Source organism: Mustela putorius, unplaced genomic scaffold (genome assembly GCF_011764305.1).
Source record: "Mustela putorius furo isolate JIRA1106 unplaced genomic scaffold, ASM1176430v1.1 tig00000831_pilon_pilon_pilon, whole genome shotgun sequence".
Classification (NCBI taxonomy): Eukaryota; Metazoa; Chordata; class Mammalia; order Carnivora; family Mustelidae; genus Mustela; species Mustela putorius.
In genome coordinates, this window is record NW_025421490.1 from 8670786 (window position 1) to 8694031 (window position 23246).

At 43.4% G+C, this 23246-nt stretch overlaps 1 protein-coding gene across 1 annotated transcript in view; it reads right to left on the minus strand.

Moving 5' to 3' along the window:
• The window catches only part of CARMIL1 (capping protein regulator and myosin 1 linker 1), a gene marked incomplete at its 5' end in the record, with an annotated part of 63089 nt that overhangs the window by 35916 nt on the left and 3927 nt on the right, over window positions 1-23246 (minus strand). Inside the window, 1 exon segment of the mRNA XM_045085125.1 lies at window positions 20995-21144. Within this exon segment, the coding sequence (XP_044941060.1) occupies window positions 20995-21144 (150 nt within the window).

Below are 23246 nucleotides of genomic sequence, written 5' to 3' on the forward strand. Positions count from 1 at the left end.
GGAAGAGTCTTTGATCCTGTTAGCCTTTTAAAAATGAGATCAAACCCCAAATCACCAAACATCTTAAGCACCAGTGCCAATCTTGATGACGCAAAGCCAAATCTAAGGGGGGGGTCTTAGCTTCTCCCGCAGCAGGACCCCAACTGTGCGAGCGGGAGGTGGCCTCAGTTATCATCCAGAGGAATGAATTTGAAGGAAGAAGTTGTGTCACAGAGATGACAAGGGCTCGTACTGGAGCTGGCATTAGGAGCAGCATCGGGGAGAGAGCCATTGTGAGGATCCCTCAAAACTGCACACTTTGTAATCGATATACAGATGAATGGATCTGCGGGATGTTTTAATTGGTCTGATACTGGAAACTAGTATTTGTCTAAACTAAGAGACAAGACAGCTTACTTGGTAGTCTTTCGTTTAATAGGGGGTCATGTAAGGCTTTCTCAGAAAACATCCACACACATGAAAAACTCTCTTCGGTTCAAGGAATGAATTGGTTCACACTGATTTTTAAAGCAAACTACTTTACAGTTCTTACAATTTTATTCCAGATTTAACAACAGTTAAATCTTGGCTGTTATTTACTATTGAGAGAAAAGGGAGAGAAAAGATGAGCAATCGGCTGGTCGTCTGGAGATATACAGTGAAAACCTGATTTGGTTCTTTCATTCAAGGTTTTGTTAAAGGCAGACGATCTAAGGACTACCTATCTGTAAAGTAACAGGTCTTGCGGGTTCAGTAAAAATGGCGTCAACACAATGCAACTGGAAAGGGACCCAGCTTCCAGGTTGTTCTCCTCCCAAAACGGCCCTGCCATCCACCGAACAAGATAGTGGACTGACTGGTCTCTCCATAGGTGAAACTTCTAAAAATAATTGATTTTCAGGGGACACAAACTCCCAAAATATACACTACATTTAATGAAAATGTCTTTAGTATTCCATCCCCTTTGTGCACAACCATGATGGGTAAAAGAAGCAAGCAGCAGCTGGGGATATCATTTCCAGCCAATTCATTTAGACAGCCACAAATAAATAAGAAAGAGGCTTTAAAATGCACGGAATGAAGACATCTTCCAACATTTTTTCCTGTGACTCTTGATTAGATTTTATAGAAAGAGTGTTCATCGGCAAAAATAATCTAGCCCAAGTTTCCCTACATAACCTTTATAAAAGAGACCAAATGTGTGACCATTATGACATTTCAAATGTATGACAATTTTAAATATGTGAAGCAGAATGTGTATATTTAATTATATATAAAAGAATACATGGACTGCTTAACATTTATAAATAATATGAATATATATAAGAAAGATATTTACAAACTAATGTCCATCTGTGACTAGGACATTCAGCTCAACCTGATTTCACAGACACACTGAGGACTGTAGGAACTCATCAGGATATTTGATGGTGGACTTCAACCAAAGGGGGAACTAGTTCATTCTTGGCTTGACTTTCTTTTTTTTTTTTTTTAAGATTTTATTTATTTATTTGACAGAGAGAAATCACAAGTAGGCAGAGAGGCAGGCAGAGAGAGAGAGAGGAGGAAGCAGGCTCCCTGCTGAGCAGAGAGCCCGATGCGGGACTCGATCCCAGGACCCTGAGATCATGACCTGAGCCGAAGGCAGCGGCTTAACCACTGAGCCACCCAGGCGCCCTTGGCTTGACTTTCTAATGCTTCAAAGCTATCCTTCATTTTATACGCTCTGTACAAGTGTAAATATCTCCAGAGGGCATTTCACATGAAACTCTTCCACTGATTGGGACAGATCTGTTAGTTCTGAAGTTTTTGACATTTGGGCAGGGACAATGGACATTAGCTGAAACAAGCAAGACTTAAATGAGACTAGTTTTTCTGCAACTGGTGTAAGAATGCAATTCGATTTTAGACATTTCTTTTTGTGCACGAACAGTTTCATGCTCTCTTATGGTTTAAGTATAACAACGGGGGGGGGGGGGGGGGGAGTAAATTTTATTTCACTCCTATTTTTCTTTCTTTCGAATTTTTTCTTCCTTAACAGTTTTAGAGGAAAAAACTGAACTTGCTCACTCTTTACTGGCTCACTCCTATGATTCCACTACATATAAATCTAAAGCAAGAGTAAATATAACAATGAGCTACGATTATCTTCCCAAGAATATATTTAGGAACAAATATTCTGTGTTTCTCCAGAAATCTGGTTTAGATGCACTCTTTGCACCCTTCTCACAACTGTTGATCACATGAGTTGCAACCTGTGGGGGCAAATCTAGCTTTACCAGCCTTTTCAGAGCTGTTAGTGCTCTTACATCAACATGAAGGGCTGATTTTCTCAGACTGTTTCCTAGTCTTCATTTCCTGCTCCGGACATTTGTCGATGAGTATTTACTGACAGGAGAGATCATAAAGTGCCCCTCAGATAGAGGGTCAGAGCCTGAAGAAGAGGTACACACACCAAAGGACGCTTCACACATCAATTCATGGTCAACTATTATTTTAGGCCTAGACAAAATTACTTGAAAAATGCATTTTGTAATAAATTATTTTCAGTATTCACAAACTTGGCAAAGAAGAGGAACAGGGTGTTAAACCCTTTACAAAGTAACTTCAGAAGGAAAACCCCACGCGTAAGACTTCTTTCTCATCCTAACCTCACCATGGCCGACTGCAGACGAAAGGCAGGGCCCTATTCTCTAGGAATCGAAAGCAACACAATGTCTACATTGCTCAGAAATCTCACTCATTTCATTCAGGTTTTATAACGAAATTGAGATGATCTGTATGTCACTCAAGTGATAGGACTATTTTAACACTTTAACAACTTATGTTGGAGTCTGATGAACGCAACATTTTTTTCCTGTTAAACTCACTTTTAGCATGTAATTCCTAGACACATTTTTTTTTTTTAAGCGAGAGTGAAATTGTTTCTATCACAATGGAGAAGCTGCCTTGTTCATTTTATCAAGTTCGTGCAAAGAATAATAAATAACACTCTCACTTTGGGCTCAAGAATCCCTGATTTTCTTTTCCCTGAGGTTTAAAACAAACAAACAAAAAAACACAGTTGGTTAAAAAAAACAACAAACAGTTGGGAAATGAATTGGGAAAATTCTTCTGATAGGAGAAGCAAATCATGATGCCAACTTTCTACATCCCTGGGAAGCAAGAATCAGGAAGAAAAATACCAAAACAGAACCCAGATATTTGAGTGATCTTTTTTTTTTTTTCTTTTCTTTTCTTTTCTTTCTTTTTTTAACACAAAGGGAAAAACCACTTCTCCCCTCTTGAAGGCTGATACACTTCAAGACTTCATCAACATTCTGCTGGCTTTCAGGCAGAGCTAGGATCTTTTCAATTCATTGCCTGTTTTGCTGCTGAACCAGCTTGTAAAATGCAACCTTGTCTCGAGACTGCTGCCGGTTTCACGCAGGATCCGCAGACGGATGACGACACTCAGTCTCCGGGGAGACCAGCCGGGCAGCGCAGAAGCAGATGGAGCACAAGAACACAAACCAGAACAGCCAGAAACTGCAGAGCCACCGAGAAATACTTACACTTGTACAGCAGAGAGTCTCCATGCAGCAAAAAGGAAGGAAAAAAAGATGAATGGGAGAGAGATAAAGCAACAGCATTACAGGAAAAAGGGAGGGAGAGACACGGTTCACAAACAAACAGAGAAGCCCCATAAAAAGCTTTCACAGCAAAGGAATAAGGCAAGAATGAGGCCACAGTTATTGGCTTAATGCGTCCATTCTAGCTCTGGGTAAGCAGCCACACAGTTGCACAGTTACAGCTTGAAAACGGCAGCAGAAACTCTTGGAGACGTGACCTCTTCTGTTACATGTGCACAGAATGCCGCCTACAAACCCCAGAAGGCAGGGGCTCCATTTGGGGAATGGAGACGTCATCAGCTCCAAAGGCGCATGGTAGATAGAACACTGGACAGACACTGGGAAACTCCATGCAGGTTTTGGTTCTTGGGCCAAACTGCTAGACCCAGAAACAACATGGGGACGGGGGGGTCTCCAGGCATGTAGAAACATCCCTTCTGGGGGTCCTTCTCTATCGTCTGATGCTCCCCACTGTGCTGTAGGATGAAGGAGTTTTGCATCCTCTCTCCCCCTCAGTCACCAAAGCTTTTCAGGAATGGAGCTGATGCCAGGTTCTAGAAAGCAACCTACCCACAGTGTTACCAATGGTGATGATCCCTTATGCCTTATATTTGACATTCGGTCTCAATTAAACAAACTGATCACCAGCAGTTGTTAGGTCATCTTCTTAATGCTGCAAATTTGTAAGAATTTTTTTTTAAAAAAACAACCAAAACACAAGTCCAGTTATAGAACATCAGGCTTTGTGAAAGCAAAATACTTGGCGGGGGAGGGAGGCCAAGGGAGTTTTTTCCAAATTTCCTGAAAACACACCCTGACGAAGGCTACCTATGCCATCCACCTGGGGCTGACTCCTTTTCAAGTTCCTTATTTTTTCTGTGGCACTTTTTCTCAAAGCACAACACAATGAAATCATGGTGCCCTGCAATCTGAGAATGGGAGTGGTCTGGGTCTCTTTAGGGACAATGGTGGCACAGGGGCATCTGGGTGGCTCAGTTAAGTGAGTATCTGAGGCTCCGGTCACGATCTCAGAGTCGTGGGATGGAGCCCTGTGGCAGGTTCCACACTCAGTGCAGAGTCTGCTTGGGATTCTCCCTCTCCCTCTGCCCCTCCCCCTGCTCTCACGTGTGTGCTCTAAAGAAATTAAAAAACAACAACAACAAAAAAAAAGGAGGCACACCAGAGGCCTTCCCCATAACCATCGCCAACATCACCATTATCATCAGCGTATTACCCGCTTATCAGAAAGGCTTCCATCAGCAACGTGCCAGAAAAGCCTCAGTCTCCAGACTCATTTCATATTTTATTAGGTAATTTTCTTCAAACAGATCTCATTTTAGGATTCATTAAATTAGATCGAAACAGCCTTGCTAGATGGAGGGAGGAAAAGTAAAAATACATTTTCGCATATTATTGAATTGCTTGAAATAAAGACTCCTGCTCCCCTTTTTAAACACACATCCCCTTGGAAGTTTCCTTGGAGACACAGCTATGGATACAGACATGAGTGAGTTACAGCTGACGGTTAAGTCTCACGGATTATTTTAGACTTCCCTTCTTTTTGTGAAAGGTTAATTCAACAAGACAAGTGCTCTGTCCCAATGGTCCACCTAAAGATCATTATTAAGTGATGGTGAGGGACCTTTCAATTGGTTCAACTCCTAAAATGATAGGCAAGCAAGAAAAAAAAAGTTCCTATGAAGAGGGAAACCATGGCAACAAAAAACTCAACTTTTCAACGTAACAAAGATCATTAGCTCATGCCTCTACTCCTTCGGCACACTTTTTAGAACCCAGTTAACTATATTGACTCCAACATCTCTCATTAGGACAAGAGAAGGACCAGTGAGTGAAGAGAGATCATCCTCTCTTAAGAGTAGGTCTCACGTTCAAGGCTTTGGCATCCAAGAACTGAGCTCTAATCTCGAATCTGTGAAGGGGTTGTGAAGTTTTGGCTGAAGTTTTTGTAACATCAGCCTAGTTTCTAGTTTGTAAAATAATGTATTGTAAGGATTAAATAAGATAAAGTGAATATAAATGTTTATAGTGCCATTCAGTGGCCTCACGGCGCTTCACCAACTGGTAGTGATAATAAACATTGGGAATACTGTCATCTTTCCACCTCCTATTCCCAAGTCAAGGACCAGGGTGTGAGGACGCACGCGTAGGTCGTAGACTTAGATAGCCAAAAACTGGGAACAATCTAAAAGCCTACGGAACAGGGAAATGGATAACTCAAATGAAACTTAGTGAAATGATAGAACAGCAGTTAAAAGGCAAAAGAAGTTTCACAGGTAACAACGTGAACGAACCTCAAAAGCTTAATACTGAATGAAAAACGCAAGTTTCGGAAAAAATACACATGGTATGGTGCCACTGATGTAAATTCTAAGCCACACAAAATAACACTATATATTGCTCAGGAATCCGTGTACATCTGAACATAGAAACTAAACAGGTAGCGTCCAAACTCATAACAGAGATGCCTTTGAGAAGAGAGAGAATGTAGGTACTGGTCAACACTAAAGTGGTACCTGGTACCACTTTACCAGGGACGTTTTGTATTACTTAAGATTCAACAAATGTTTACTGAGCACCTACTGCATACCAGGCACTCTTGAGAAGGGGAATGGTACAGCTCAGTCACAGCAGGTGGTACCCATGTCAGGTTACTGGGCTGCTGGTAACACTAAGTTCATTAGGTGGCAACCTCCCAACCAACCATTATAAGGGTACCTTGGTAATTAATAATTACTCCTTCAGTAAGTAATAGTAAGTCTCTGTGAACTTTTGTTGCATGGGGATGACTCCATTTTCAAACAACCATCGACAATCCCTAACTGGCTGAATGACTATAATGGGAACTACAAAACTGTAGCCCTTGCCACTTCTCTCATCATTCCCACATTTATTAGGTGCCGATCCCCTGCAAAGATTATTCCTTTTAAAGGTCCTCTGTAACCTCCTCTTTTTTACTTTCTTAGTATTGCTATGGGCTCATGGCAATGAGTCATCCTATCATAAACTATTACTGTCATTATTCTTTTTGGTGCTCAGAATGTCCGGGTGGAAGCCATTTCAATCTGGATTTTGTAGCCTTTGAAATGGTCCCTTTGGACGTGGGGCCCATCCTTGCTTTTTGACACAAGATATCCTAGGCTCACCTTCTGTTTTTCTGTGCACTTTTAGAATAGATCTGGGTAATTCCTGGTTAATGAATTAGGTTACAAAAATTAAATACTTCCAACCAGATTTTCAGCTGAGTCAATGCTCAAGGGGAACCAAAGACTCAGTCATTCTTAATTGATTTATACCCTCAACAGCAAACCAAGTAAGAGTCTCACATGTGTGGTTTAAAAAGCAATTTCTAAATAAATAAAATAAATCAAATTAACAATTTTAAAGAAAAGTCATTTCTACGCATTTCCATTTTTAAAATGGTGAGCTGGTGTAGACCTCCAAGAAAAAAAAGAGATGCCTAATCCTTTCTGTGCCGACTGCTTAGATAGGAGCAGGTTTTAAACTTTCCAGAGAGCAGGGCTATGTAAGGCACAACTCTGGGAGAAGTACAATAAATCTGGGTACAGAAGGGGAACAATATGCAGAGATTTCATGAGGTGCTATTTCCCACCGAACACATCATTACCTCCAGCTCTCCACATCACCCTATTAACTTCCATATCCAGAGTCCCAGAGCATATGAAAGTTAGATGGCATCGCGGTGTTAAATGCGTTGAGGGAGTAGCCCTGACGAGAGCCTATCATGAAAATCACAGGACTAATGTGTGTGTTAACTTGATTTGCTTTCGTACTCTCCAGATCCGCACAATTTTTTTTGCTTGATGCAAGAAAATTAAAAACCTTTCTCTTCCCACCTCTGTCGTGTCTTCTTCAGGAAAACAGTTCATGGCTCACTTTTTGTTCATTCTCACTCATCTTGCAACTGATGCCAAAGTGAAGTGTTACACTTGTGTGTTTTCTTTAAAAAGTACCTATAACTTAATGCTCTTTCTTAAGGGCTGTGCAGAGAATGAAAGGGCTCGGTTCTGATTGCAAGCAGGCATCTTGAGAGCCCAGGTTAGTGCCGCCAGGCTAAGCAGCACAAGCTTGCGGACACGAGAACCAGGTACATGCCCCTTTTAGCACTGGTATAAAAAAGACCAGTACTTCATTGCCGTATTAAGCGCAATGTTATTCTGACAGTCATAAAAAGTTGAGTAAGATTTTAACCTTTTTAATTGCAAAAGAAAGAATGAGTAATAATGAGGGAAAACTCCAAGTATTAACACTTGAGAGAAGTATTTAAGGCTCTACTAGATCTTTGGAAAATCTACATAAAAATGGAAGGCAGGAATGAGGCGGCCAGGAGATTTAAAAACTCGCCTTCAGAATGGACATCATGGCTCAGTGACATCAAGAGGAATAATCAAAATTAGCCTACAATGTTTAATATAACACATTTTTTTCTTTTCTAAATAATTTTGGCCTTTACAGGCAGGATTTTTTAGTGTAAGGAGAGGGATGTGACCTGCCTTCAGGCAGGCTCTGAGCAACAGTGACAAACATCTCCAGCCCCCCCCCTTATAAAAGATTTTATTTATTTATTTGACAGAGAGATCACAAGTAGGCAGAGAGGCAGGCAGAGAGGGAGGGGGAAGCAGGCTCCCTGCTGAGCAGAGAGCCCGATGTGGGACTCGATCCCAGGACCCTGAGATCATGACCTGAACTGTAGGCAGAGGCTTAACCCACTGACCCACCCAGGTGCCCATTAATGTAACACGTTTACTCTGTCCGTAGGATATCAGCTCTATAAAGATGACAAAAAATAATCATTAATACCACCACCACCATCAAAAACCAGATTAAATCCTTTAACAAAATGGGGTGCCTGGGTGGCTCAGTTGGTTAAGCATCCGACTCTTGATCTCAGGGTCATGAGTTGTTCAAGTCCTGCATGGGGGTGCCACAATGGGCTTGAAGCCTACTTAAAAAAAGCTTTAAATGCTACAACGATTTATTCTACTGGTTAAAAAAAAAAACTTGAGTCCAGTAAACCCCAGTGGTGCTAAGTGAAAAGAACAGATGGTGACTGACAGGCCTGATGCCATGGGATTCTGGCTGGAGAGCTGCAGCAGCCAATCAGCAAGCAGGAGATCTCGTTCTCGCTGGATCTCCTGGATCTCCAAGGAGTCTTATAACTCCTTATCCCAAATCTCCAACCTCAAACAGATCTCGGGGTAATGATGGCTTACCACCCAAACTCTGTAAAAAGTAGATCTGGCTCAGAAACCAAGGTCTTTGTCCTATTCAGTTCAACTCCATTTGACTGACATCCCTTCGGAATGGACTCTCCAGGGAGATTTTCGAAAGAGAATGGAATCTCAAGACACCTCTTTCCAAACTGCAGATCCGTTAGTTTGCATGTTATTTGCTCACAACCTTCCATCATCATCATCAACACAGTCCGCTTCATCTATGAGGAAATGTGCCAAATGCAAGGCAACTGTTTGCCACCAGTGATTTTTCACTGGCTTTGGTTGCATTTTAAAATGAGTTAACTATCTGCAACCCAAGCTACAGGGAACAGTGAGATAAACGGTCTACTGAAGTCACTTCCTACGTGCCACTCTGTGGCGTACTGTAACCCAAGAAGCCTGGCTATTGAAAGCACATGGGTACAGTCTTTACCTGTCATCCTGACCTAATATTAACAATACAGCAAGCCCTCATGAATGCCCTTCATTGACATTCTCTAGCCTTTAAGATTTCAGTATCAAACACCTGCATACAACAGAGTCAGTGACCTGGGAAGTCGAGGCACAACTAGAAGCATTTCTGTGGTTTCACGATGCCCAAGATAGAGGATGCTCTGGAGCAGTTTTTAGGAAAAGACCACTTTGGCCATGCTGACTTGGATGGCTTTCAGGGATTTAAACTGAGCACGTGCTCAAGGGTGGAGGTCGATGTGAAGCTGCTTCCAGAGGAAAATCCTGGGTTGGTTGCTGGTTGCAGAGCTCTGGCTGGGCGGTCCTCTGTCTGAGGAAGAAAATAGTCTCATGGCTCAATTTGGATAATCAGATGTTAGGTGTGAAGCTGGCTGCATGAGTTCTGGAGGCTAAGGCTTCACCCCTCCCAGCAAGGAGAACAGAGCCCCATGCAGGCATAGTGGGGCATGGTTTATGTTTATGTTTACTTGTTTATGGTTTGTTTGTTTTAAAATTCCTCTTAACTCTGTTCACTCACTTTACCTTTCAATTTCTATTTTATTAATTACTAAATGTGCCACCTAAAGTAGCTTCTCTCAAGGAAAGCAGGACATGTATAACTCTAAGAAGCAACTCTGTGAATAAGGTTACACAATCTAAACTTAAATATATCAAAGAAATGCAGTTACATCTGGAGCATGGAAATAATCTGTTTCTGGTCTAGGTTCCAAATGTGGGTTTCAGTCTGGAAGTCAGCAGGATTTTCAGAATACAAATCAAGGCCCAAAGCTAAAAATTATTTACTTTATATTTTGATTTTGTTAAGGAACAGGCTAGGGGCACCTGGGTGACTCAGTTGGTTAAGCGTCTGTCTGCCTTTGGCTCAGGTCACCATCCCGGGGTCCTGTGATGGAGCCCTGCATCGGGTTCTCTGCTGGGGGAGCCTGCTTCTCCCTTTCACTGCACTGCTCCCTTTCCTCCTATCTCAAACAAATGAATAAAAATTAAAAAAAAAAAAAAAAAAAAAAAGGAATAGGCTTGTGATCGATGTTTGACCACAGCCCTGGTGGCTGGGAAATCAAATACCAAATTCTAGCAGTGTTGGCAGCTTCCTCAGAAGCAAGTTTGGGGAAACCAAGAATTCGGAGAGGCCAGCTTTGCTCTGAATTTCCACTTGGAGCTCAAGAAGGAAGATGACCTCATCCCAACCCCAATGGGATCCCATCCCTCAACTACAACTGGGACAAAGAGATTGACGTCGAATCACGACGGCCATCGAATGCAGCCTGCTTCTACTCAGATGGTCCCCAGCACCAAGCAGAGCTCTGCACCCAGGCTCTCCCCACATCCACCTGCAGCTTAGATCCTGCTTCCTGTCATTCCCATGTTATTCCAGCCCGCTCGTTCCCTCCACGGCAAGCCTCTACTTTCAAAAGATGTTTGGTTAAACCCCCAACTCCATCAGGCAAGAAGGAAAGCCAGGAAACCAACTGAACATGGAGCAAGGAGCATGGCCCGATTCGCCTGGAATGAATCCAGACTGGCCCACCTATGTTCTCTGAACGGGCAGCTCGCAGAGGCAGAGCGCCCCCTGTCCCAGGTCTCTCTGCTGCTCATTCCCAGCACCTCCAACACAAGTTAGAATGCTCCCAGTCCACTGACAGGAAGAGTCAAACCGCGTAAGGACAGAATGGCCTGCAGTCATGCAGACCAGCCCCTGGAGCTCCCAGTGCAAAACCCTTGCGCATGGGCTCTTTCTCAGCCAACCTTTGCTGCCCGTGACCCAGGCCAGCCTGAAGGCCAGGGATCAGCAGAGAGGGTACGGGCTTGGGAGCAGTGCCCAGCTCTGGCTGTCCCTTAACTAGCAATGAGCTCCGGGGCAGGTGTTTGAATATCGCTGACCTCTGGGAGTCTTGCCTGAAAAATGGGCTAAAAGCTCCCACACGTGGCTGCTGCGACAAACTCACACGGGGCGGTAGTGGGGATGGGGCTCTCCTTTTTTCTTATCCAACTTTACTGAGAGTTGAGATCATGGAGGACAGAACCTATAATCCCATTCTTCGAACCTCGTAGTTTTAAAGATAACCTTTTCACACAAGGAATTATTTTCTAGAGTCTGCAGAGAAATCTATTACTGACACTGGATGGTATCCACTACACAGAAATCAGAAAGACCTAAGTCCTGTGCTCTTAAGGAGAAGAGAATCTCGTAGGGAAGCAGAGCCAAGCAATAACCATAATGCAAAGCCAAGTCACTGAACAGGATTCACTGAACAATTATTATGTACCGAGCAGTGGGCACTGGGCCATGGGAGATGCAGTCAACAGCACAGCCGGGTCCCTGCCCTCCAGGAGCTGAGAGTCCAGTGTGGGGAGGTGGACAAAACATCCCTCCAGGAGTAAGGAAGTTCATTTTCTGTGATGATCAGTGCTGAGAAGACCAAGGATTATGATATGGTGTTAGGACTGGAGGGCTTCCTTGCCCAGAAGGGTCAAGGGAAACATCTGAGAAAGAGGCAGTTGGGTTGAGACCTGCAGCGTGGGAAGAAGTGGCTTTGGGAAGATCCGGGTTGGGGGGTGTGTTCCAGTGGAACAGCCCATGAGATGGGAGCCATGGCAAGCTCTGGAGAAAAAAGCAGTCAGCCACCATGGCTGGAGGGAAGTGAACAAAGGAGAGAGCAGAGAAAGGTGGAGACAGAGAGACGGGAAAGCACATTTATTCTGCGTGCGATGGGAAGCTGTTGGACGGTCTGACACCTGGGAAGGTTCCCAGGCTGCTGGGTAGGGACTGACAGGTCGCAGACAGGCAGGAGCGTGGGCTGCCGGTATGTGTCACCCAGGGTGACAAGGCTGAGGGACAGAGCGGGACAGGGCACTCTGGGAAAGGGATCAGCTAAGCCCGCTAAGACCGGGCGTGCCTGAGGGCAAACTGGCTCAGGTGTGGACACACGGTATGACATGTCTGAGGGGCATCGTCCACGGCTCTGGAGCAGTGGAAGATACAAGCACAGCTCAGGGTAAACTGGGGTACATGTCGCGAACATAGAAAGACATCGAACTGAGACGTCAGTGGAGCAGTGTGGAAGATGACAAGCACAGCTCAGGGTAAACTGGGGTGGTAAATGTCGCGAACATAGAAAGACTACAGACATGTCCACCACCGTCCGTTTCTGGCGAGACCTGCCATTCTCCCGGGGGCCTCGTCTGCACGGACTCCTTGCTCCTTAAACAATATATGCATGAGCTCGCCCTTCCTGAGTCTACAGAACTGGGGTGTGGCCTCCAGCCTCTGCGCCGCCCTCCACCCTTCACCCCTGCCCACACCCTAATGCTACGACAGTTGCTGAATCTGCGACGTTCTTGCCTTGCTCTGAACCTTCGTGTGTGCCGCTCTCGGCCACGTTTACTTACTCATTCTGCTGCCAACCGACTTCTCTTTCCAGTGCCTTCTCTCAACGTCCCAACAGTTACCGAGCACCCACTATGTGCCAGGCGTGATGCTTAGAACCTTCCTCCAGGAAGCCTTCCTTGACCACACCCCTCCCCCATGCTGGGCTGGGCAACGTACCTTCTAGAACAGCACTCACACACCACATCCAACACTTCACCGTATCTAAGGTGGTCCTTAATGAGGCGCCATGACAGAACACAGATGCACACCTCAGGAAAAGCAACCGTACAGAGGCCCAAAACAGCAGGAGGAAAGGGGCGAGTCTGTTTAGCCGAGACCTTCAAGGGTACCATGTCCTCCCCCTGGTCTGGATCTCTCTGCTCAGGCCCCACTGTGCCATGAGGAAGAGTAGGTCAGGGTGAGGAGCTGGGCCCATCTAGTGCTGGGGACAAGCTGAACTCCATTGGGGAAAGTGAGCTTCTGGTGACGATGGTTTCTCAGACATCTTTGATGGTGACCAATCCTTTTTACTTAACTTTTTAGGTTTTACTTATTTATTTTTAGGACTTTCTGCAGCCAACATGAGGCACAATCCAACCCCGAGATAAGGAGTTGCGTGTGTTTCTGACGGAGCTGGCCGGGTGCCCCCCACATTGTGACCCACCCTATGTATATGGAATGTATTTTCCGTAACGACCTGACGCCTGCGTGCATGGACGTGTTGTTGAAACAAACATTTGGTGTAATCTGGTACTTTATATTCGTAATACTTTATGTTGCATTTCAGAGGAATATTTTTTTTTAAGTCCTGGTCAAAACCATGAGACATTGACACTTGACCTTTCCCACTCATTGGGGGGCAGACTCCCATCTCTCCACCACCCAGACAGAGGTGTTTGAAATGCCAGCTCCATTCTGAGCTTTCATGTCCGCCCTTTGGCATGGCAAATTCTAATTCCCTCATCTTCCATTTTCAGCAAGAAGCTGAGAATGTCGTTCAAGATGGACGAACAAGAACAACTACGTTGAAGCAAATGTGTGTACTCTGCAAACATGAGTTTTCTAAGGGTTGCAAAGTGGGACTGATTTTAGAGAAATCATCTAATGTTGGTTCTATTGCACTATCCCCAGGAGTACTGAATCTGCGATTGCTTGTGACGGACTTAACTAGTTAGGACTTTAAAAAAAAACACGTCCAGTTTAAGGGAAATATAAGTATACTCTGTGTCCTCAACACACACACACACACACACACCCCTCTAAACAATGGAATGTTTTTGTCCATTTGTTTCATCAACGCACAGGCTATTAGGGTCATTCGCGTAATTTAACTCAAGAGAAAAACCAAAATTATCTTTTACAATTATCATTACGTGTCGGAATTGAGCTTGGAAGAATCATCACATCCTCTGCAAGTCAGATAGTGGACCTGGATGCTGGTTTTGGAATGCCCTGATGCCACAGCTAGTGCACGTTTTAAGTCATTTTATGGGGGGAGGGATTTAGTAAGTCCTCCCCGTGTTCCTCCTCAGGAGTTTGGTTCATATTGGGAGCAGTGCAGCTGTTCCGTCACAGGCCAGGAAAATGTACAGGGATGACTATAGAAATGGGATGTCACAGGGATTTCCCATGAGGTCTCCTTTGTCCCTTGGGGGCTCCTGAGGGTGGTCACTGCTGTTTGTTAGGCTTTCTAAAAAAGGTTTTCGGGGTAGATCTCTAGGGAGCTCCCTGGAATAAGGCCTCTGTGAACAGTAATGGTGTCAGTCAAAAATTAAAAGATTAAGGTAACTGTTAGTTGTCAGGGAATGGTGACCTCTCTGGGGACTTGTGGGTGCCACTGGCATTTCCACAAAGGACTGCCACAGAAATCACCAAAAACTTCGAGGAACATACAACACCCATTCTAGCTGCACTATACAGACTGTACTATAGTTGTGAAAATCAATATTTGGAAATCAAGAGGTTTTCATAGGTTGCTTTGAAACCCCATGTTTCTTGTGCTCTCTTTCTCAAATAAATAAAATCTTAAAAAAAAGCTTAAAAATTATATATTAAAATTCAATGCTGAATTTGTTAAGGGAAAATAATTGTTATTTTGTCATTGAAATAAGGATTCATAAGATGTACTTGATAATAATTCAAGCCTTTTAAAATTCTTTTCCTAGGAAACAGCAGTAAGGAGATGAACAGCTTCTCTGCATGAATATCTTTTGATTTCAAATGGGTATGATGCTCATTAAAATAATTGAAAGTATTACATACAATTAGTGAGCTAGTTATGCTACGAAGCGGACCCTGGCTCTTCACCCACTTGGCACACGATCCTAAACCCCGAGCTTCTGGGATTTTTTTTAAAGGTGATAAACTATATATAGCGATAAATTAAATACTGAGAAATAACTCATCAGTAGAATGTGAACCGCATCCCTTGATACTCCGAAGGCCAATGACAAAGTGAAGTTGAAAGAGACAGCTGGGAATACTGATCTCCTAAGAGCACCTGCTCGCAGGGAAAGACAGACAGATGGTCTGCGGACAGTCAAGCAGCGAAGGAAATACGCGTCTCAGTGTGACACAGAAGGCATGGGTGCCGAGATTATAAGCACTGAGCAAGTTAATTAATCATTATCGGCAACAGAATAACACATGGAAAGGCAAGGAATGGCCCAGGTAAACCTGAAGTGGATAGATTCATTTTGACCAACTGAGTGTGTCAGATTTTTGACACAGCGGTTTCCAGTCATGTATCAAACCTGCAGGCTTACATTAGGGTTACTACTGGGCACACGTCCTTCACTTGTGTTCCTGGTTACATAGCAATTTAGTCTGGAATTAGTAAGCAGATAGGTTACACAAAGCAATGCAAGTCTAATTAAATCTAACGGAAGCTTTAATTCTGGAAGTAAGAAATCCACCATATAGGACAGCCATATACTGGTTGAACACGTAGACTATGGTACCGAACTGCCCGCCTTTGTTCAAGGTCACTTGAACAAGTTACTTAGCTTTTCTATGCCTCAGTTTCCCCATTTGGCAGACACAAGAAATTAATGAGATCTATCATTCTAGGTGGTTGAAAGGAGTGAATTGGTTCCTCTTTATACAGAGCTAAGAACAGTGCCTATCACATTACAGGGACCACACCCAAGTGTTAAATAAACGAACAAGAGGACTTCTGATTTTTCTCTCTGGAGTGAACTGGCATCAGAATCTCTGGGGCTAGGAGAGTGGACACAGGCTGGAAAAAATCTGCAGCTTATTCTAATAGTTTGTGTTCTTTCTGCCCCTCCATGACGCCATCACTTGGACTAGATAACTTCTTTGCTTCTTTCTAGCTAAAAGAAAAAGAGATAATTATTTGACTGAAGACAGTTTTGTAACTCTGCCTTTTTAACTTAAAGAAAACTGCCTTTTCCTTCAACAATTATGAAATTAAGGCTGATGAGAAGGTCTCGGGCGTCAAACCACTCATCAGTCACCCTAACTTCAGCCCTCACTTAGTAAGTTTAAGAAATCAGTCATATATAGGTTGTTTCCGTTTCCAAAAAGACAACCACTGAACTCAACCAATATAAATTTCTACCCCTCATTTATGGTGCTAACCCTTCCTTAGTGTGATTATAGTGTGGTTCCTTACAGAGACATAAGGACTGAAATGGGATTGACTTTTGGACCAGGGAGACATGGAAGAAACATGATGATAAGATTATCTAGGGGTAGGGAAAAAAAGAGCCGTCCAGATTGCCTACTAAGTTTGTTAAAGAAATGTTCAAAAATAGATTTAGCAGATGTCATGAACATCACAGGCAAAAAAAATGCCAGGATCCTGAGTCTATAAGTAGAATCTCTAAGGAGAAGGTTGGAGGAGTCCAAGTTACTTTGGAATGCCCTAGGGATAGTATCACGGGCTCTGAGCTATCAACCAACATTTCAGGGAAGAGCAAAGTTACATCCCCACGCTTGCCAGGGCTCTGCTGGGGGGGGGGGGGCACAAGTCCTACCCAGCGGGGCTTCACGATTCCACATGGGAAAGCTTGTCTGCAGGCACAGATGCACTTGGACTTCTGGGAATCTTCCACCCAGCAGTTAACCTTGTGTCCTAGCTTCCTGGATCACTTAAGCCAGAAATGTTGCCAAGGAATAGGCACAGGCTCATTTAGAAAACCAAAACAAATTCAATGTCTCTGCCTTGAAAAGCTGTTCTTCAAACTCTTTTAAAATGGTCCCACGTAAGGACCACAGCATGAATCTGGTGACAGACGTCAATGAGAAACACAAATGACTTGTCACTCTGATCACGAAAGGCAGTGGCAGGGCGGGTAGTTTTAAAAGGTGAGACAAATCCTCTCTCTCTTTCAAATTCGCTCTGAATTTGTGCCACTGGCTTAGGGTAAGAAGCCCAGAGCCCAGAAAATTGATTTTCTTTAGGCGACAGAGCCCTGCCCTCGGGGGAGCTGTCGTGGTGTGTAATGTGCTGTCTGCAGGTGGCTGAGGACGACGGCGGGCGTAGGGTATCGAGAACATCCTCGCAGTCCAAACACACACTGTGGACGCACGGACGTTCCTGCTCATTAAACTGACAGCAATCTCAGCTTGGCTTTCCGCTACTTCACAAGTCATTAGCCTCATTCAAACAATGATTAAAGCATTCGCTGGAACAGACCAAAGCAGTTCTCATGACTTAAAAATTCTGCCCATGTATTTGGGTTTCTGTAGAGAGCTCCGTCCTGTTTCTCAGGTCACCCCCCTCAACGCCTTCCACCCTGCTCCGCCCCACGATGCTAGAGGTGTTCATGTCAGGAGTGACAATCAGGGCCAGGAAAGGACCGCCCTTCTAACCTGGGCCACCGTCAGAGCGTGGTTCTGAGAGACCTTGGTCTAGTCCTGCTTCCTCTGTGTCACGGCGACAGGAACATTCTTACAAAACGGAAGCCACTCGGGGCTGGGCATTCCTGAAGCGTGGTTTTCCCCTCTGGTCCTCCATTTTAAAATATAAACCAAATGCATCTGCATTTTTTAAAAAAGGTACAGACTTCTAGCTGTCTGATAAACAAGTCCGAGGGATATAATGTATGCCCCTATAGGTAGAGTTAGTACCCTACTGCCTACTGGAGAGTTGCCAAGAGGAGATCATAAAAGTTACCACCAGGAACAAAAAGTCTGTAACTATGTGTACAGATGTTAACTTACCGTGGTCATCCTTTTACAATATATACATATATCAAATCATTATGTCATACACCTCAAAGTAAAACAATGTTGGGATGTCTGGCAGGCACCATCAATAGAGCCTAAAACTCCCGACTGCAGGGGTTTTGAGTTTGAGACTCACATTAGGTGTAGAGTTTACTTTAAAAACAAATAAGAAAAGGGGAGCCTGGGTGGCTCAGTCGGTTAAGGGTCAGACTCTTGATTTTGTCTCAGGGTCCTGGGATCGAGCCCCATGGTCCGCACTGGGCGGGGAGCCTGCTTAAGTCTCTTTCTCTCTGCCCCTTCCCCCGCTCATGTGCACTCTCTCCCTAATAAATCTTTAAGAAAATAAAAATTAAAAATAAAACTTAAGAGTATTATATGTTGATTGCATCTTAATAAAAAAATAAATTTAGGGGCGCCTGGGTGGCTCAGTGGGTTGAGCCTCTGCCTTCAGCTCAGGTCATGATCTCGGGGTTCTGAGATCGAGCCCCACATCCGGCTCTCTGCTCAGAAGAGAGCCTGCTTCCCCCTCTCTCTCTGCCTGCCTCTGCCTACTTGTGATCTCTGTCAAATAAATAAGTAAAATCTTTAAAAATAAATAAATAGATAAATTTAAAGAAATTATTCCTCTCCTCTCACTCTACCCACCTTAAGAACAACCACCTTTTTCTTTCACATGACAAAACCAAAGAAAATCAAAAAAAAAACAAAGTTAACACAATGAAACACCATCCTTACAGTAGCTAAGTCAGTCAGTCTTAGGCAACATACTCTCATCCTTAACCACACAACTGACACAAATGCAACAAAATACATCTTACTAGCTCACGTTTTCTTTATTCCTTCCCAGCTCACACATGACTGAATAATTCTGGCAGGAAATGTGACAGAGTTAATTCTGAATATTTAATTCATATTTATTTTCTGTAACATACTGATTTTCTTTTAGGGCTAGCCTAAGACCTTACAGAAATAGTCACCCTATGTTAACTTCCGTTGCCTCAAGATGCAAACAAGGTAAAAAAAAAAAATACTAAAGCTACATTTTTATAATATACTAGACAAGTTAGTAAAAAACTTGAGAATTCCCAGATATAGACCAAATACACTTGTAAGTTTACAGAGTTATATAGCAAATTATTTGTCATTTTTCCCTATACTAGAATGGTCTTTGAAATCTAGGACTTGTATTTTTGGCTTTCTTTATTCTTTTCTTTCTTTCTTTTTTTTTTTTTTTTAAAGATCTTATTTGTTTATTTGACAGACAGAGATCACAAGCAGACAGAGAGGCAGGCAAAGAGAGAGGGGAGAAAGCAGGCTCCCCGCTGAGCAGAGAACCCGACACGGGACTCGATCCCAGGACCCTGGGATCATGACCTGAGCCGAAGGCAGCGGCTTAACACACTGAGCCACCCAGGTGCCCCTCTTTTTTTTTTTTTTTAAAGATTTTATTTATTTGACAGTAAGAGATCATAGGTAGACAGAGAGAGGAAGGGAAGCAGGCTCCCTGCTGAGCAGAGAGCCCGATGCGGGGCTCAATCCTAGGACCTTGGGATCAAGACATGAGCTAAAGGCAGAGGCTTTAACCCACTGAGCCACCCAGGCACCCCTGTATTTCTAGCTTTCTTTGTAAGCTTCCTTGTATATATATGATAGGGTTTTATCTGGAGGATTCTCAATTATTTTATTTACAGACTTTAACACATAACAATGGCTTATAAATACTCAAAGCATGATCTCTTCTTCTGGACTAGAAAAATAATAGCAGGCACATCAAGTCCTTGGTTTTAAAAGTTGAAAATAAATATCATTCCTCACAATGGCTTAATCTAAAAATTACTAGAATTATTAGCTGATGTAGAAACATTTGGGCAAAAAAGTGGCCGAGATACTGTCTCAGCGGCACCTCTCAGATTATGAGGAATTCCTAAAAACATGAATTATTTTAGTGAAACATAAAAATATCGAGAGGCACATACAACTGTTTTTAATGGTAAAGTAAGAAGTTAACTATACTACTAATACAAAATTCTAAAATAATGAAATATGAAGTTAAGTAAAATTATCCTCAGAGGGGAAAAAAGAAACCAAACCTATCAACACGCTGAACACTCCAGGTATGTGGCCAGATGCATATGCGACATGAAATCCAGAAAGTGATTTAGGAATCAAGGCCTACTGCTGGGTGAGCCCTTGATGTACATTCCATCCTCGAAAGCACAGGAAGTCAAGGGAACTAACCGGAAATGCAAATTTAACGCAACACCGTAAAACTGGGTAAATTAAAAACAGAAAAAAGCACCAGAGGGGAGAAAAATGATAGGACCAAGACAGAAACTGTCATCCTACATATTTCGTGTGTGTGTGTGTGGGGGGGAGTCCTCCCCACCTTTTTAATGGGTTAATTGAAAATATTTTGTCACAAATGACCTTCAGAAGTAAAATATCCCATTTCTCCTAATGAAGTTAGGAATTTTTTTCCCACTGCAGCCACAGGCACAGATCCAGGTTGTATGCTCACGGAAACTTCCAGAACTTTTCCTTGGGAAGGGGTATGGGGGGTACTTTTTAAGAAACAATAACAAAAAAAATCCCCCCAAAAAATGAGCAAAGGAAAAAAAGAGGGAGAGACAAACCAAGGAAGACAAACCAAGACCAACCAACCCTATTCTCTTCACTCTAGAGAACACCCTGATGGGTCACCCGGCAGGGGGGGGGGCAGGGGGGACCATGGGGACAGGGATGAAGGAGGACACCTGTCGGGCTGTTGCGCTGGGGGATGCAGGGAAGTGGTGAATCACTGTATTGTACACCCGAAACTGATATCACGCTGTACGTTAATTTCACTGGAATACAGAATAGAATAAGATGAAACAAAGTGAAGTTTTACGAACTTATAAATCCAAAATAAGGTACAAGCCTTTAGCGGGGACCTGATGCTTCAGCTTCATTAACGGTCTCTGTAAGCAACACGTTTCTGAAAGAAGGCTCTCTGGCGGGGAGTTCTGTTTGGGTCTGGTTTGTAATGGTGAGAGCTTTAAAAAAGAACAACAAAAAAACTGTAGCGAAGCCCTGTGGCGATGGGGTGACGGCGTCACCGGAGGACGCGTCTTACCATACAAGTATCCAGATCTTCCAAACGCTCCATCTCCGTGAGCTCCTCCTCCATGACCACCGAGCGCTTTGCCGGCTTCTCCTCGGCCAGCTCGAGCTCTAAGGTCTCTGGCTGAGCGAGGGTCTTGCTGCGTCTGCTGAAATGGTCGGCCTGGGAGAGCGGAGGAGAGCCAGCGCCAGAGGCAAGGGAAGAGCGTGTCAGCAGAGCTCTGGGGGACCCTTCCACAAGGGGGCGCGGCGAGGGACTCTCTCTGCCTGCGGCCAATGACAATGCTTAATGCATTCACCCTAAAATGACTTACCTCTTCGCACCTTTGGAGGGTGCGTTGTCTTAGGCCAGAAATTTAAAAACCTCCTTTAGTAAAAGACCAAGAACACTTGGTCTAAAAGAAAATAAGGATGGTTCTTTTTATTAATTTGACTTCACCGTTCCTCTGAAATAACTTCTTTCTCCATCTAGTGCATTCAAAGTATCTAATGAGGGGAAATAAAATGATTCCAACCTTTCCTGTTTTTAAAGGGCTGAAAGGAAGGAAATCGCTAACGAAACTGCAATTGCGTCCAGCTTTCATTGTTTTCAGGTAGTGAATGTTGTATGTGATAGGATTTATTAATTCCCACTGTTAGGCTTTAGGTAAACCTAAAAACATTAATGATAAGAGGTAGAATAAACTTAATAAACTCAAGTGGCGGGCTGATTCATCACCAGGAACTTTGATTTAATTCTTTGGAAACGACGAGAACCAGTTGACAATACCGTGAACCTCTGGCTACGCTTCTAAACTTAAACTGGGGAATATATTAGCGTCAATGGAATGTCTTTGAAAACAAAATTTCATTTTTTAGATACTATTCCTCTCACACAGCAGTTAACCTCTCCTCTTACAATCCAAATCAGAATACTAAAGTTCAATACATAAGTGCACCCACACAATTCTTTTTTAAATTGTTAAAAAAAATTTTTTTTAAAGTATACGTTTTGAGTAAATTCTTCAAAGAAAGATAAATGCAAAAAAGGTGAACAATTTAGCCGTCCGGTGTGGCGCTTGTGGGCAGACATGTTGATTCAATATCAAGGGGGAATTCTGAGGGAACCCTGAAGCTGTGGGTTATCGAGCAAGTTCCCATAAAGGATGCTCCATTGATTTTGCTTCTGCTTATTTAAAAAAAGGAAAAGTCTGACTTGGGAGCTCTAAACACTAACCCAGCTCTTTCCTGTGCCGCAAACGAGAAGCTAGTGCTTCTTAAAACCTTTGGGGTGATGAACCAGTTTTTAATATCTCCGGTTTGCCATATACCGACATATGGGAAAAATACAATAAACATGAAGCTTTGGAGAAATAACATGTGTTTGCGTTTGTGGCCATCTCCGACTGCTCTAGAAACTTCTCCGTGTTTCCTCTTGGTTGCTGACCTGACCTTGTTGGGGACGGGTGCCGGGTGGTGAGTCGGCCAGCTCTAGCTCCTCCCAGGCAGGAGACGCCTGTCCTACCTTCTCGGTTTTAGAGGACGGCCTACGTATTTTTCTGAAATAGTCATGATGACTGCCTCACGGAGAAGTGGTTACGTTTTTCTCATTGTGGAGTTCACTGGCATCACGAACAACTCAATGCCATAAACCCTGGCCATCTCCAGCCTGCACAGTTAACTTGAAATCTTTCTCTGGGGAAAATGTCAAGACTTGATTAAGAGATCTGTACCCACATCGCGTTGCTAAAATGTTTGCGACATGAGACAGGAGTAATAAAACCTCCATCGATGCCTCAGGGGACTTCCTGAAGTTGAAAACACATGACATTCCTGATATATTTTATATATGCAGTGATATTGGAAGTCTTCTACCTTGATAAAGCCAGTCTCTAGACAAAAGAAATTTCTTTCTTTACCTCAGTTATATCCAAGAGGCCTGGCTGGGCACGCAGCCACCAATCCCTAGAATGTGTCCACTTGACTCTGGCCTTTCTTTGGACTCCACATATCTCCTTCCCCTCACCCCATGTTTTCAGGAATAGTCCATTCTCTGATGTGAGTCGGAGAGCAACAAAATATGCATACAAATGTTAAATGACCTAAAATATCTTAATTTTAGATCTCAGTCTCAGTAATATTTCTAAGCAAAACTTTGATCTGCATTATAAATGCATGACAAAATTTCTCAATACCATCACTTTTCTGTGCCCTTCCATTCCTTCTGGAGAGATTCTAACAAGTTCTAGAATTGTCTAGAAGCAATGTCAGAGAGGAAACGTAGGA